The sequence below is a fragment of the Salmo salar genome, chromosome 04 (genome assembly GCF_965601325.2).
Source record: "Salmo salar chromosome 04, fSalSal1, whole genome shotgun sequence".
Lineage (NCBI taxonomy): Eukaryota > Metazoa > Chordata > Actinopteri > Salmoniformes > Salmonidae > Salmo > Salmo salar.
Window position 1 is genome coordinate 62,386,318 of NC_138294.1, and position 17,163 is coordinate 62,403,480.

General features: G+C 47.2%; 1 protein-coding gene across 4 annotated transcripts in view; it reads left to right on the forward strand.

Moving 5' to 3' along the window:
* Nucleotides 1–17,163, forward strand: part of abr (ABR activator of RhoGEF and GTPase) — a 233,561-nt gene that overhangs the window by 39,660 nt on the left and 176,738 nt on the right. The window contains exon 1 of one of the 4 annotated variants that reach the window (XM_045717127.2): nucleotides 7,633–7,993. The exons of the other annotated variants lie outside the window; for them this stretch is intronic. Coding sequence (XP_045573083.2) covers nucleotides 7,933–7,993 — 61 coding nt within the window. The 5' untranslated portion in view covers nucleotides 7,633–7,932. Of the gene's footprint in view, nucleotides 1–7,632; nucleotides 7,994–17,163 lie in introns of those variants that run through there. 4 annotated transcript variants of the gene reach the window in all.

Consider the following 17,163-nt stretch of genomic DNA (forward strand, 5'->3'; position numbering starts at 1 on the left):
CCCTGTCCTCACAACTGTCAGACATATCAGTGTGGATGATGGATCACCACCTCAAGCTGAACCTCGGCAAGACGGAGCTGCTCTTCCTCCCGGGGAAGGACTGCCCGTTCCATGATCTCGCCATCACGGTTGACAACTCCCTTGTGTCCTCCTCCCAGAGTGCTAAGAACCTTGGCGTGATCCTGGACAACACCCTGTCGTTCTCCACTAACATCAAGGCGGTGACCCGATCCTGTAGGTTCATGCTCTACAACATTCGTAGAATACGACCCTGCCTCACACAGGAAGCGGCGCAGGTCCTAATCCAGGCACTTGTCATCTCCCGTCTGGATTACTGCAACTCGCAGTTGGCTGGGCTCCCTGCCTGTGCTATTAAACCCCTACAACTCATCCAGAACGCCGCAGCCCGTCTGGTGTTCAACCTTCCCAAGTTCTCTCACGTCACCCCGCTCCTCCGCTCTCTCCACTGGCTTCCAGTTGAAGCTCGCATCCGCTACAAGACCATGGTGATTGCCTACGGAGCTGTGAAGGGAACGGCACCTCCATACCTTCAGGCTCTGATCAGTCCCTACACCCAAACAAGGGCACTGCGTTCATCCACCTCTGGCCTGCTGGCCCCCCTACCTCTGCGGAAGCACAGTTCCCGCTCAGCCCAGTCAAAACTGTTCGCTGCTCTGGCACCCCAATGGTGGAACAAGCTCCCTCACGACGCCAGGACAGCGGAGTCAATCACCACCTTCCGGAGACACCTGAAACCCCACCTCTTTAAGGAATACCTAGGATAGGATAAAGTAATCCTTCTAACCCCCCCCCCCCCCCCCCCCTTAAAAGATTTAGATGCACTATTGTAAAGTGGTTGTTCCACTGGATATCATAAGGTGAATGCACCAATTTGTAAGTCGCTATGGATAAGAGCGTCTGCTAAATGACTTAAATGTAATGTAATGTAACTCAATAGTGGGTTTCCCAGCCAATGCCCTTTGGTGCAGATCTACAATCAGCTCACCCTTCCCACATCCTAACCCTAACCATTTGGGATGAAAATACAAAAGTGACCTTGAACAGTATCTTGGGGCATTCCCTTCCAACTATCAACCTTGTCTGCCATGACTAGCACCAGACTACACCTTAAAATCCCCTTTCAATAATGCACACTGATTCCCATGTCTTCACCCCATCCCCCCTAAACAAAAGCAACACCGAGAGATGCAGTCAGAAACATTAACCGTGTAGTGACTGGTGTTTGTAATGTGTAGTAGGTGACATTACTATGCCTGATAAGCCCTACACATATGGAGCGGGTTCTGTAGCTCTGGTATTCTTCTATTGTTCTAGTATAGTTCTACAGTCTTTATCACAAGGATTCTAATGGCGGTTTTTAGCTCATATGTTTTGGGATGATTTCCTTTCTTTTATCCTTGTTTTTTTTGTTCAATTGATACTGTACATTTTATCAAAATCTATACATTTTCAAAAGATAATTGGTCATTGTTATGTGTAGAGTTGACTGAAGTGCCATCACTACTACAGAAGAACAGAACACATCTCACACACTATTCATTCAAGAGCAGCTGTATCCTAACTTCAGTCATTTATTCTGTGCATCCAGTACACCATTAATGCAGTGGCTTCTCTTGCCCCCCCCCCCAATCCCTCCTGGTGAGGTAGAGACAGGTTGTGGAACAATTGGCCCCGTGTCGTCTGGGTTAGGGGGGGTTACAAAAATGAACAAAGTTTTGGCTCATGCTTGTCTGAAGGAGCAACAGTACTGGCTCTGGAGCAGCAGGTGTAGCTACACGCTGTAGAGACAGTGAAGTGGAAAACAGAGCTTGCTTCTTGTATATGGTACAACCAAGACAGATGAGGAAGGAGAGTCACTTGTAAGCCCCCCTCTTCCCTCCTTCCTTCATCTCCCTCTCTTTCCCTAGGGAGACGGGCGGGGCTGGAGTGGCGTGACGGGAGAGGGGTGAGATGAGGGAGAAGAATGGTTCAGGGGGTATCTGGGCAGAGTAGGGGAGAACACAACGTGTTCATTGGCTGGTGGGCTGGCTTGTTAAGTGTGTACGCACACATGCACGCACACATGCATCCCCTCCCCATGCCGATAGGCTGTGTTTAAGCCATAACCAGCAGGATTGGTGAGTGCCATAGCCACATATCCTGTGTTGAATAATGTAGGGGTATGGAGCGGTGTATGGGGTCATACCTGAACTGGGCCCCCTAAGTTAAGTGGTTTCCTGCCCCCTGTGACAGCCAGCTAACCTGTCTGTTTTGGGGGAGTTGTGTATGGTTTGATGCCGTACCATTATTGCCATCTTTTGTTACCCAGGTTCACTAATCCACTGGTTGAGAGTCGAGTAGATTAGACCAATTTTGTCTCTGTACACATCACTGAGCCTGTTGTTTGACTAGGATCTCCAATGAAGGGAATTGATTACTGGCTGTAATATCTCCCTCTACCCTCATTCATTAGACAGTGTAATGATTAATGATTTTCATGTAATTCATTTCACTGGAAATGTATTCCAGTAACATACATTGGTATTGATTGTGTTGTGTTCTCCTGGTGATACTGATTAGTGGTTTGTTGGACTGTATTGACTATGTGTGTTTGATACAGCACTGCTGTATCTGACTAGACTAACCAGATGGGCTGGTGCTCCAAGGCCTTTGTAAGGAGGTGAGAAGTTGTGTGGTTGCTGGACTCCCCAGAGAGGCTATTGATAGGGTCATATTACCTGCTTGGACTGGACTGGTTTGGGCTGTCCAGTCTGACCCTACCATCTGGTCTCCTCATCACACAGTCTGACCCAGAATTGGACAGAGAATTGAACTGGGTGGAACACTGGGATGCAGATGATGATCATCAGAACACACACACACACACACACTAGTTTTGGAAGTCTATTCTTCTCTCATGGGGAATCAACCAATACATTTGTCTGTCTGTCACAGTACTGTAGAGACTGGGTAATGGCCCGTTTTAACCCACAGTACTGTAGAGACTGGGTAATGGCCCGTTTTAACCCACAGTACTGTAGAGACTGGGTAATGGCCTGTTTTAACCCACAGTACTGTAGAGACTGGGTAATGGCCCGTTTTAACCCACAGTACTGTAGAGACTGGGTAATGGCCCGTTTTAACCCACAGTACTGTAGAGACTGGGTAATGGCCCGTTTTAACCCACAGCGTGACTGCCCATTAATATTTGATGCTGGAAGGATTGCGTCGCAACGGGAAGGCTAACACACGGCGCTGCAAGTGTGTTCTCTTTGTTTGGCCCTGCCCGCAGATGATGGCCGTTTTAGTGTGTGTGTGTGTGTGTGTGGGGGGGAGGTTGGTATTGGCTCGCTTCCCAATGCCCTGGGAGATGGAGTATGCCCCCCACACACACGCGTCGTTCTGTGACTGATGTGACAGAATATGAGGGAGCGCTGCCCCGTTGTCCCATTTTGAAGACAAAGGATGATGATGATGAGGATCAGAGCTCTGCTCCTCATAAATCCAACATTGATGAAGACTCACTCACTCGCGCAGCTCTTTGTCTTTGTTTGTCTACACCCACATGTAGTCTTGTGTGTCAGTGTCTGGGAATGTTTGTGTGACACTTCAAATGAACTCTCTCGCTTCCAACTACTGTTTGATTCATAATAACTTAAAATTATATACTTTAGTTTCAATTACAGAATCAAGTGCACACACACACACACCATCCAGGACCTATATAATAGGTGGTATTAGAGGGAAGCCCATAAAATTGTCAGACTCTCCAGTCACCCAAGTCATAGAGTGTTTTCTCTGCTTACCGCACGGCAAGCGGTACCGGAGCGTCAAGTCTAGGACCAAAAGGCTCCTCAACAGCTTCTATCCCCAAGCCATAAGACTGCTGAACAATTCATAAAATCACCACCGGACAATTTACATTGACCCCCCCCCCCCCCCCCTTTTGTACACTGCTGCTACTTGCTGTTTATTATCTATGCATACTCACTTCACCCTACCTAAACTCAGCAAAAAAATAAACATCCTCTCACTGTCAACTGCGTTTATTTTCAGCAAACTTAACATGTGTAAATATTTGTATGAACATAACAAGATTCAACAACTGAGACATAAACTGAACAAGTTCCACAGACATGTGACTAACAGAAATGGAATAATGTGTCACTGAACAAAGGGGGGGGTCAAAATCAAAAGTAACAGTCAGTATCTGGTGTGGCCACCAGCTGCATTAAGTACTGCAATTAAATACTATTTGTATTTCTTTACTTACCTATTGTTCACCTAATACCATTTTTGTGCTATTGGTTAGAGCCTGTAAGTAAGCATTTCACTGTAAGGTCTACACCTGTTGTATTCGGTGCTCGTGACAAACTTTGATTTGATTTGCAGTGCATCTCATCCTCATGGACTGCACCAGATTTGCCAGTTCTTGCTGTGAGATGTTACCCCACTCTTCCAACAAGGCACCTGCAAGATAATGGACATTTCTGGGAGGAATGGCCCTAGCCCTCACCCTCCGATCCAACAGGTCCCAGACGTGCTCAATGGAATTGAGATCTGGGATCTTCGCTGGCCATGGCAGAACACTGACATTCCTGTCTTGCAGGAAATCCCGCACAGAACGAGCAGCATGGCTGGTGGCATTGTCATGCTGGAGGGTCATGTCAGGATGAGCCTGCAGGAAGGGTACCACATGAGGGAGGAGGATGTCTTCCCTGTAACGCACAGCGTTGAGATTGCCTGCAATGACAACAAGCTCAGTCCGATGTTGCTGTGACACACCGCCCCAGACCATGACGGACCCTGCACCTCCAAATCGATCCCGCTCCAGAGTACAGGCCTCGGTGTAAATGCAAATCTGACCATCACCCCTGGTGAGACAAAACCGCGACTGGTCAGTGAAGAGCACTTTTTGCCAGTCCTGTCTGGTCCAGCGACGGTGGGTTTGTGCCCATAGGTGACGTTGTTGCCGGTGATGTCTGATGAGGACCTGCCTTACAACAGGCCTACAAGCCCTCAGTCCAGCCTCTCTCAGCCTATTGCAGACAGTCTGAGCACTGATGGAGGGATTGTGAGTTCCTGGTGTAACTCGGGCAGTTGTTGTTGCCATCCTGTACCTGTCCCGCAGGTGTGATGTTCGGATGTACCGATCCTGTGCAGGTGTTGTTACACGTGGTCTGCCACTGCGAGGACGATCAGCTGTCCGTCCTGTCTCCCTGTAGCGCTGTCTTAGGCGTCTCACAGTACAGCCATTACAATTTATTTCCCTGGCCACATCTGCAGTCCTCATGCCTCCTTGCAGCATGCCTAAGGCATGTTCACGCAGATGAGCAGGGACCCTGGGCATCTTTCTTTTGGTGTTTTTCAGAGTCAGTAGAGAGGCCTCTTTAGTGTCCTAAGTTTTCATAACTGTGACCTTAATTGCCTATCAACTGTAAGCTGTTAGTGTCTTAACTACAGTTCCACATGTGCATGTTCATTAATTGTTTATGGTTCATTGAACAAGCATGGGAATCAGTGTTTAAACCCTTTACAATGAAGATCTGTGAAGTTATTTGGATTTTTACGAATTATCTTTGAAAGACAGGGTCCTGAAAATGGGACAAATTACCTCAACTAACCCTTACCGCGCACACTGACTCGGTACTGGTGGCCCCTGTATATAGCCTCGTTATTCTTATTTTGTTACTTTTTATTTTAGTCTACTTGGTAAATGTTTTCTTAAATCTTCTTAAACTGCACTGTTGGTTAAGGGCTTGTAAGGAAGTGTTTCACGGTAAGGTCTACACTTGTTTTACTCGGCGCATGTGTGAGTTTGATTTGATTTGGAAATGGAGTAGTGAGGGGATCCTAGAGGATGTCTCCTCAGACGTGTGTCTGGCAAGATTGGATCTCGTGTGTGTGTGTGTGTGTGTGTGTGTGTGTGTGTGTGTGTGTGTGTGTGTGTGTGCGCAGAGACTGGCACATTCCATCTGGCACATTGCGCCCAGTGTATTGTGGAGAGACAGGGCAGCGCTCTAGGCCAACTGTGTCTCTATGAGGGGATCCTCCCCCTAGGCTTGAAGTTGTTCTGCCTCTCCTGTCCTGTCTTCCCATCCTAAAGGGGAGAGGGGAGATGTTTTGGCGGGACGAAGGAAAGAAAGGTGGGGGCGAGAGGTGGGGAGGAGGGGGCGAGAGGAGGGGGCGAGAGGTGGGGAGGAGGGGGCGAGAGGTGGGGAGGAGGGGGCGAGAGGAGGGGGCGAGAGGTGGGGAGGAGGGGGCGAGAGGTGGGAGGGAGAGGTGGGAGGAGATTGGGAGACGGAGAGCACAGACTGTTAACAGGAGTGTCTCATGTGATTCCAAAAGTGTGTGTGCGTTTGAGAGAGTATTTGTGCGAGAGAGAGGGATCAGCCAAAAGGACAGGAGGTCACTGCTTGTTTCCACGGGAACTGAGGAGAGGAAAGATGACAGCCCATCTTCCCCAGACATGCCTTCTCTACTCCTGCTCTCTCTACCTCTTGTTCTTTCTCTTCAGCACTACCCTTCTCTACACCCACACCTCTCTGACCCTTTACTGTCATCTGTTGTAGACTTACTTTTATTTTCATCTCTCTCTCCTCTTGTTCCTGCTCTCTCCTCTGATCTCTCTCATCTTCAGCAGGGACTCAGTCTCAATGCATCACACACACACACACACACACACACACACACACACTTGACATTCACCAAGGTTCAGCTTGCAGTGAACTAATCTATTTTGTCTCTGACACGAGCACAACAACCTTTTTGCCCCCATCACTCTCAAACTCCAACAGTCTCAGAGAAACACGGTTCACCTGCATCTCCCCATATCACAGACTGGTAGCGATGTGGTAGTAGTGTGTACTGTGTCTTTAGTGCGGGCCAGTACAGCCAGCAACTGTTGTTTTGTCCAGTTATGACAGAGGCTTATTTCTGAAGCCACTCATGCACACCCAGGCTGTAGGAGACCAACAGGCTAGTCCTCCTAGTCCATGACTACCCAGGCTGTAGGAGACCAACAGGCTAGTCCTCCTGGTCCATGACTACCCAGGCTGTAGGAGACCAACAGCACAGTCCTCCTAGTCCATGACTACCCAGGCTGTAGGAGACCAACAGGCTAGTCCTCCTAGTCCATGACTACCCAGGCTGTAGGAGACCAACAGGCTAGTCCTCCTGGTCCATGACTACCCAGGCTGTAGGAGACCAACAGCACAGTCCTCCTAGTCCATGACTACCCAGGCTGTAGGAGACCAACAGCACAGTCCTCCTGGTCCATGACTACCCAGGCTGTAGGAGACCAACAGTACAGTCCATAGTCCTCAAGAAAACGGGGCTAATGCAACCTCTTCTGTGAGGGCGAGGAAGATGAGGAGGAGAGCGAGAGAGTATCAACCATTCAGTTTTGACATCTCTCCCGTCAGATTAACAAAGACACAACATACACAAATAGTGTTCTCATACAAGAGAAAGAGACAGAAATAAAGAGAGCGAACAGAAGAGGAGAGAGAGTGGATTAGAAGAGGGAGCGAGGGGCTCTGCGCGCACGCTCAAGAAATAGAAAGAGCGAGAGAGGGGGTGGTAGTGAGTGAGCAAAAGAGAGCGACAGGGAGGGAGTGCTTTCTGTCTACCCTAGCAACGGTTGGCTGTGGCTCTCTAGCCTGCTGTTGGAGCTCAGCCTGACAGAAACGGCTAAAGTAGAGGGCTGTGGATACGCACACTTTTGTTCTCTCCGCCTGTTGGACCCCAGTTTATTAAAACATTTTCTTCTTTTGTTGCCTGAGATGACGACTGCCTTTCACCCGTGAATAAGAACAACAAAAAGAGGGTGTATTCAGCAGAAGCAGAGGAAGAGGGAGAAAAGGTATTGAGTGATAGAGAAGGGAGGAGAAAGGGAAAGAAGCGTTTTTGAAGAGGAATCATTGCTGGAGGATGGAGCCCCTGAGCACTCGTGGCCTCCCCCGTCTCTCTTGGATAGATACACTCTACAGCAGTATGTATCACTCTCTCTCCTCTTCCTCCATCCCTCACCCACCACGTCCTCTGAGCTGAGATGTCTGATCTCATTAGGAACAGACGCACACACTGGGTTTTGTCACGACTCCCAATGAGTGCCCATCACTATAGCTGTCCATAACAACACACCGTAGTCCTACATGTATTATTTCAGCCTTCGAGGAGCACTGTTTTGGCTATTAATCTAAAGTGTGTGTGTGTGTGTGTGTGTGTGTGTGCGCGCACAGAGAAACGTCAGTGCCTGTATATCCCTCTCTTCTAATGATGATATTAGGTCATGTGTCTACTGTGGAAGAGCACAAATATATTAGCATATCTAACCAGCCAGGACATATAGAAAGTGTTGGGGATGGAGTTTACCAAGCTACCAATAACTTCACACTGGAAGAAGTTCATCTTCACTGAAGCTACCCTTAAGAAAAATTGTAGTTTACTGAAGTTACTTCAAAAAAGTAGTTCACTACATCCAAACTACATATGTACATCTGAAATGTCAGACTACAAATTGAAAGAACAGGTCACTTTGGTGTCATAAACTACCAGAATGTGTAATCTAGCCTATTAAACACAAAAACAATGTTTCAAGTGAGAATTAGGCAGGTCTGATGCAAAGAATTACAATTATTGCCGCCTTCACCCATATTACATTTTTGGGCAAAGAAATGTAATCAACTATTGAAAACACTACCTACATTTGACTTTAGTTCAACTACCATGAAGCTACTGCCAGATGTACTGACATTTGTTAGTTATCTGTAGTTCACTACTCCCCAACACTGCCACTTGACAGTGTTAATTGTACAGAGAACCAGGACACAAGCTGTGTGTTCTAACCGGGACGCGAGCTGTGTGTGTGTCCTAACCGGGACGCGAGCTGTGTGTCCTAACCGGGACGCGAGCTGTGTGTTCTAACCGGGACGCGAGCTGTGTGTTCTAACCGGGACGCGAGCTGTGTGTTCTAACCGGGACGCGAGCTGTGTGTTCTAACCGGGACGCGAGCTGTGTGTTCTAACCGGGACGCGAGCTGTGTGTCCTAACCGGGACGCGAGCTGTGTGTCCTAACCGGGACGCGAGCTGTGTGTGTGTCCTAACCGGGACGCGAGCTGTGTGTGTGTCCTAACCGGGACGCGAGCTGTGATGGAGCATCATTCATTCCGTTGTTTATTGTCCATGTAGATTCTTCATTGTGGTCAGTGTTTTTATTGGACAGTTTCTGTGAATGCCTGTTTTTTAAATTTTATTTATCCTGTAGGGTAGGCTAATGTAGTGCCTGACAAAATGTTTGTATAGAAAATGACCAGGATCATGAGTCATGATGTTTCAATGTAGGATTAGAATATTCTTGAAGATCTGTACTTAAGGATCTAGTTGTTGTCTTTACTCAGCATTCTATGTATACAATAGCTTTTAACATGAGAGGAATGGGGAAGTGTGTGTGTGTGTGTGTGTATACGTTCGGATGACTTACCCATACATGCATGAGTCGTGATGTTATTCCGATGGTCTCTGAGTCTTGTCTCAAAGTAACAGCTTGTGGTGGTTTATTCTGCTCTATCGCTATTGTTCACTGTTAATCTGCCCGTTGAGGGGGACAGAGAGGGATGGAGAGCGGTGAGAGAAAGAGGGGTGGTGGGAAAGAGGGGAAGAGCGAGAGGAAGGGAGGGGGAGAGTGGGAGGAAGGGAGGGGGAGAGTGGGGGAGAGCGAGAGGATGGGAGGGGAAGAGTGGGGGAGAGGATGGGAGAGGATGGGAGGGGAAGAGGATGGGAGGGGAAGAGTGGGGGAGAGCGAGAGGATGGGAGGGGAAGAGTGGGGGAGAGCGAGAGGATGGGAGGGGAAGAGTGGGGGAGAGCGAGAGGAGGGGAAGGGGGAGGTAGTGGGGGAGAGCGAGAGGATGGGAGGGGAAGAGTGGGGGAGAGGATGGGAGGGGAAGAGTGGGGGAGAGGATGGGAGGGGAAGAGTGGGGGAGAGGATGGGAGGGGAAGAGTGGGGGAGAGGATGGGAAGGTTGGGGGAGAGCCAGAGGAAGAGGGGAATGTAGAGGAAGGCGATGGGGGGATAAAAGCATAAAGTACCATATTGTCAGGCCTAATGGGTTTACCAGGAAAAACATTTATTGGCATGGATAACACTCTGTCTGTGTTGATGACTCCATCTGAGAACTTACCCACGTTGGATACAGAGCAACACACAGAATCAAATCAAATGAATTCATAAAGCCCTTTTTACATCAGCAGATGTCACAAAGTGATATACAGAAACCCAGCCTAAAACCCCAAATGGCAAGCAATGCAGGTGTAGAAGCACTGTGGCTAGGAAAAACTCCCTAGAAAGGCAGGAACCTAGGAAGAAACCTAGAGAGGAACCAGGCTCTGAGGGGTGGCCAGTCCTCTTCTGGCTGTGCCAGGTGGAGATTATGAGAGTACATGGCCATTGAGGCCAGCTTGTTCTTCATGATGTTCATAGATGACCAGCAGGGTCCAATAAGAATCACAGTGGTTGTACAGGGTGCAACATGTCAGCACAACCCGCGATCACTCAGGGGTATAAGTACAGTTATTCCATCATTAGTCAGGATTATTCATGCATGTTTGTTTGTTTATTTATTTTTGCAAATGATCACCCTATTCCTTGCAGCACTACTTATTAAATCCACCAGGCAGAAATAGACCACATAAAAAAGAGTGAGGCAGTCAGTGGTGGAAGACCATCTGGGGCCCGGGGTGATGTTTGTAGTGGCTAGCAGTCAGTGGTGGAAGACCATCTGGGGCCCGGGGTGATGTTTGTAGTGGCTAGCAGTCAGTGGTGGAAGACCATCTGGGGCCCGGGGTGATGTTTGTAGTGGCTAGCAGTCAGTGGTGGAAGACCATCTGGGGCCCGGTGTGACATTTGAAGTGGCTAGCAGTCAGTGGTGGAAGACCATCTGGGGCCCGGGGTGATGTTTGTAGTGGCTAGCAGTCAGTGGTGGAAGACCATCTGGGGCCCGGGGTGATGTTTGTAGTGGCTAGCAGTCAGTGGTGGAAGACCATCTGGGGCCCGGGGTGATGTTTGTAGTGGCTAGCAGTCAGTGGTGGAAGACCATCTGGGGCCCGGTGTGACATTTGAAGTGGCTAGCAGTCAGTGGTGGAAGACCATCTGGGGCCCGGGGTGATGTTTGTAGTGGCTAGCAGTCAGTGGTGGAAGACCATCTGGGGCCCGGGGTGATGTTTGAAGTGGCTAGCAGCAGAAGGAATGGTCTCGTTTGGCAGCAGCACTGATAAAATAACACATCTCATTTCCTGTGTGAATAGATTAGATGTCTAACAAAGACCTTCTAATGAAGGAATAACAGGCCTTGTTGACTCAGATGGCCCTGGAGTTTAGTGTTAGATTATATCAAAGGTACTTCCATTATATTGAAGGCTATGTATGTTCCTTCCATTTCTTGTCCTCTTTCTCCTCTTTTTCTCATCCTTCTATCATCCCTTCATCAGTGACAGATCAATTGGCCAGTCAGTGAGGGTGATTAATGTCTCAGTAAATCACACAGGTTGTGGAGAAATGTTTGACTCTTTATTGCAGCAGTCTTGGCCAACCCACTCATGCTCCTCTGTTGATGATATTCAGTCGCACTCTCACCGTCTCACACACACTTGTCACTCATTCATACAAAGTTCTCCCTCTCTCTTCAGCGAAGAGAGTTCAGACTTCTCATCTGCCCTCCTCTCTGCCAAACCCCTTTTCAGAGAGGCAACCTACAGACTCATGGAAACTCTGGTTGGGTACAATAACATGCACAGCCATGATTGTGTGTGTGAGAGAGAGAGATCCTAGCATTACCAGTTTATCATTTGTTTTGACAAACTCCATATCTTGCCAATAGGATATTTCTGTCCATGTGAGCGCTGAGGTTGGTTTCAGTGTCTCGTCTCCAGTATTTTCACTTTAGCTTAATGCCCAAGCCAATCACTTTCATTATATTATATTCAGAGAAATCGGCTGGAGTCATGTGACGCTGAAGCAAAACATCAAAGGAGAGGGATTATGTAAGAGAGAGACTATAGCCTTAAATATGGCAGCAGAGGACACACATACACACACATCTAATCCTAGTCACTGCAGGGAAGGCTGATTTGGGAAGGTTGACTTGGAAGTACCAAGATTTTAGCTCCACACGTGTCAAGAGGCAGTACCACTGCTGTGCCAATCCTGTACAACTATAGCCAGCTGCCTGCAGTGTTGGTGCACTGGCCACTGTGCTACACTGTGATGACATGCATCATGCCACTGTGATGCCAGACATCATGCCACTGTGCTACACTGTGATGCCAGGCATCGTGCCACTGTGATGCCAGGCATCGTGCCACTGTGATGCCAGGCATCGTGCCACTGTGATGCCAGGCATCGTGCCACTGTGATGCCAGGCATCGTGCCACTGTGATGCCAGGCATCGTGCCACTGTGATGCCAGGCATCGTGCCACTGTGATGCCAGGCATCGTGCCACTGTGATGCCAGGCATCGTGCCACTGCTACACTGAGCTACACTGAGCTACACTGAGCCACTGAGCTACACTGTGCTACACTGTGCTACACTGAGCCACTGAGCTACACTGTGCTACACTGTGCTACACTGAGCCACTGAGCTACACTGTGCTACACTGTGCTACACTGAGCCACTGAGCTACACTGTGCTACACTGTGCTACACTGAGCCACTGAGCTACACTGTGCTACACTGTGCTACACTGAGCCACTGAGCTACACTGTGCTACACTGTGCTACACTGAGCCACTGAGCTACACTGAGCTACACTGTGCTACACTGTGCTACACTGAGCCACTGAGCTACACTGTGCTACACTGTGCTACACTGAGCCACTGAGCTACACTGTGCTACACTGTGCTACACTGAGCCACTGAGCTAGCTGAATCAGGCCCTCCTGGTTGACTGTGTAATGATGTCAGCCATCAGAGCTCCAGTGGAGGTTTGTAATGCCCACTACTTCACATGCATGTTTCATTGTATTTTCAGATGTGAACACGCCACTGTTTTACTTTAATATTTGTGTTGTGTGGCCGGTATTGAGCTCTGATTCTGTACAATGATCCTATTGTCTTTGGCTGTAGAGATTTGAGTTGAGGGCTGGTTTATGAAGCAGAGACTGAGGTCCAGGGTTTGAAGCCTAAACCGTATGAGAGAAGCTGTTGTAAGGTTAATCTTATGTTCAGAAATGACAATCACCATGGGGTCATTCCATGTGAAAGTGGATGAAATGCTGTGTGGCATTTTGAGCAGGGGGATAGTTGGCTGGTTTATATAACAGGGCCTAAAGGGCTTTCAATAGTATACAATATACACTATGAACGATAGCTTGTCTCATGAAATACTCCCTAGAAAGCCGCTTTTGCTGTTGCGCTAGTCTATCCTATGGCGGATGCAATGCTAAGACATCTATCTAGACTATTAGGTCTGAGTGCCTTGTTATGAAGCCAGTGTTCTGCCCACTGTAGAAGTGATCACATCAGCAGCCTGTCTAACGAAGAGCCTGGTCTGTGTATGTCAGTGCTAACATAGAATGGATCCTACTTCTATGAGTTCGCCAAGAGAATAATGGAGTCTGTATGTGGACCTATTTACAGCCACTGTGTGGATCCATCGTGTTAGCAGTGTACTAACCCCTGATGCCTAAAGAGCTGAGTGCTTAATGATGTTTATTAGTGTATCTGAGCATCAGGGTGTGTTTGTGTTTGGCTCTGTTTTAGCAAATGGGGACAACAAAGTGATTTTGGAGACCTTCCCAGAAACTAGAGAGAGATGGGAAAGAGGGCAGAGAGAGAGGGAGTGTGTCAGGGGTGATATAATAGGCTACTAGCTGAAGGTATGTAACCCATTCATCACATTCACCCCTGCAAAAAACGATCTTAACATATTACTATCGCATTGTGTCGAAATAAATTGGTCTCCTGTGGATGGATGGTACTGTGGATGAATGGTACTGTGGTCTACTGTGGATTAGAGGTCGACCGATTATGATTTTTCAACGCCGATACCGATTATTGGAGGCCCAAAAAAGCCGATTAATCTGCCGATTTTTGCTTTATTTTTTAATTTTTTTGTAATAATGACAATTACAACAATACTGAATGAACACTTATTTTAACTTAATATGATACATCAATAAAATCAATTTAGCCTCAAATAAATAATGAAACATGTTCAATTTGGTTTAAATAATGCAAAAACAAAGTGTTGGAGAAGAAAGTAAAAGTGCAATATGTGCCATGTAAAAAAGCTAACGTTTAAGTTCCTTGCTCAGAACATATGAAAGCTGGTTGTTCCTTTTAACATGAGTCTTCAATATTCCCAGGTAAGAAGTTTTAGGTTGTAGTTATTATAGGACTATTTCATATACCTTTGACTATTGGATGTTCTTATAGGCACTTTAGTATTGCCAGTGTAACAGTATAGCTTCCGTCCCTCTCCTCGCTCGAACCAGGAACACATCTACAACAGCCACCCTCGAAGCAGCGTTACCCATGCAGAGGAAGGGAAAAAACTACTCCGTCTCAGAGCGAGTGACGTTTGAAACGCTATTAGCGCGCACCCGCTAACTAGCTAGCTATTTCACATCAGTTACACCAGCCTAATCTTGGGAGTTGACAGGCTTGAAGTCATAAACAGCGCAATGCATTGCGAAGAGCTGCTGGCAAAATGCACGAAAGTGCTGTTTGAATATATGCTTACGAGCTTGCTGGTGCCTACCACCGATCAGTCAGACTGCTCTATCAAATCATAGACTTAATTATAATATAATAAACACACAGAAATACGAGCCTTAGGTCATTAATATGGTCGAATCCGGAAACTATCATCTCGAAAACAAAATGTTTTTTTCTTTGTGAAATACGGAACCGTTCCGTATTTTATCTAACAGGTGGCATCCATAAGTCTAAATATTCATGTTACATTGCACAACTTTCAATGGTATGTCATTACGTAAAATTCTGGCAAATTAGTTCGCAACGAGCCAGGCAATGAACGCAAGAGCAGTGACAGAATTTCATGTTAGCAGGCAATATTAACTAAATATGCAGGTTTAAAAATATGTACTTGTGTATTGATTTTAAAGAAAGGCATTGATGTTTATGGTTAGGTACATTGGTGCAACGACGGTGCTTTTTTCGCAAATGCGCTTGTTAAATCATCACCCGTTTGTCGAAGTAGGCTGTGATTCAATGAGAAATTAACAGGCACCGCATCGATTATATGCAACGCAGGACACGTTAGATAAACTAGTAATATCATCAACCATGTGTAGTTAACTAGTGATTATGTTAAGATTGATTGTTTTTTAAAAGATAAGTTTAATGCTAGCTAGCAACTTACCTTGGCTTCTTGCTGCCCTCACGTAACAGGTAGTCAGCCTGCCAGGCAGGCTCCTCGTGGAGTGCAATGTAAGGCAGGTGGTTAGAGCGTTGGACTAGTAACCAGAAGGTTGCAAAAACGAATCCCCCCTGAACAAGGCAGTTAACCCCCGTTCCTAGGCCGTCATTGAAAATAAGAATGTGTTCTTAATCTGACTTGCCTAGTTAAATAAAGGTGTAAAAAAAAATATATATATTTTTTAAATCGGCAAATCGGTGGCCAAAAATACCGATTACCGACTGTTATGAAAACTTGAAATCGGCCCTAATTAATCGGCCATTCCGATTAATCGGTCGACCTCTACTGTGGATGGATGGTACTGTGGTCTACTGTGGGTGATTCTGTTCCAAACACATCCATTGGGTCTCGACCACAGAACAGGTCCTTCGACTGCCTCACCACTCTGCCAAATCCTGCTTTAGATTATGGCTCTACAGCCTAGAAACAGAGCTACAGCTAACTTAGTGGCTCTGATCATGTCAATACACCCAACGTCACATGGATTTGATGTTTTATGAAGCCTGCTTCTCCCATACTTCCCTAGTCCCCTACTGTATAAACCACCTCCCACTGTCCAAAGACCCTCTCTGTCTCCACCCTTCTCCCCTTTTTCTGTAGTAGAAACAGATATACTTTCATCCATTTTTGGGGGGCTGGGCGAGGAACTGGGGCTGGGATTTATGTAACTGGAGCACATCAATTTCTGTACTAAATCATCTGAAACAATATACAAATTGGGCATTGGTGCACGTGAAAAGGAAAGGAGAGATTTGTAGAGATTTGAGGAATAGAGAGCGGGTGTTTTAGATGGGAGAGGAGAGTGAGTTACTGAGAAAGATTGGAAGCGATGAGGGGAGAAGGAGAGTGATACAGAGTGTGAGAGCTGAGAAGAGAGGGAGTGGGGTTTATCTGAGAGTAATTGCCCCAGTGTGTAATTCATCAGCTGTTCTCCTCCAGTCTACCTGCCAAGTGACTGGCATTAGTATTCTGCTGCAGCAGAGCCAACCTACCCGCCTGGCTGGCCCGCCTCATACTGCAGAATCACTAAGGAGTACCACTGACTGGGGATGACTGTAAGGGAAATGACTGCCTGGGAATACAGAGGTACCACACACACACACCTCCAGTGCATTCCAGAGACATACCTGTCAGTGGCTTGAGTTTGAACAAACACTTCTGCTGTGCTATTATGACTGTTTTTGCTGTTAGGTGTATCATGTTTTTTAGTGGGTCTTTGGTCTTCGACAATCAGCTGCCATGACCAGTGCAGGGTTGGGTGTGTAGATGCTGGGTGAACTGAACAGGCCATGGCTGTAGACAGAAAGTGGTTGGACATGATACAAAAATCAACCTATAAGCAAGCTTTAATATCTGAAATAAGCTGTGATTTAGTACCCAAACAGGACTGTGCAAACAGGAAGTTAAGCAAATGCAAAGCAAGGCACTCCAACCCTGTTCCTGGAGAGCTACCACCCTGTAGGTTTTCTCTCCAACCCTGTTCCTGGAGAGCTACAGTCCTGTAGGTATTCTCTCCAACCCTGTTCCTGGAGAGCTACAGTCCTGTAGGTATTCTCTCCAACCCTGTTCCTGGAGAGCTACAGTCCTGTAGGTTTTCTCTCCAACCCTGTTCCTGAAGAGCTACAGTCCTGTAGGTATTCTCTCCAACCCTGTTCCTGGAGAGCTACAGTCCTGTCGGTTTTCTCTCCAACCCTGTTCCTGAAGAGCTACAGTCCTGTCGGTTTTCTC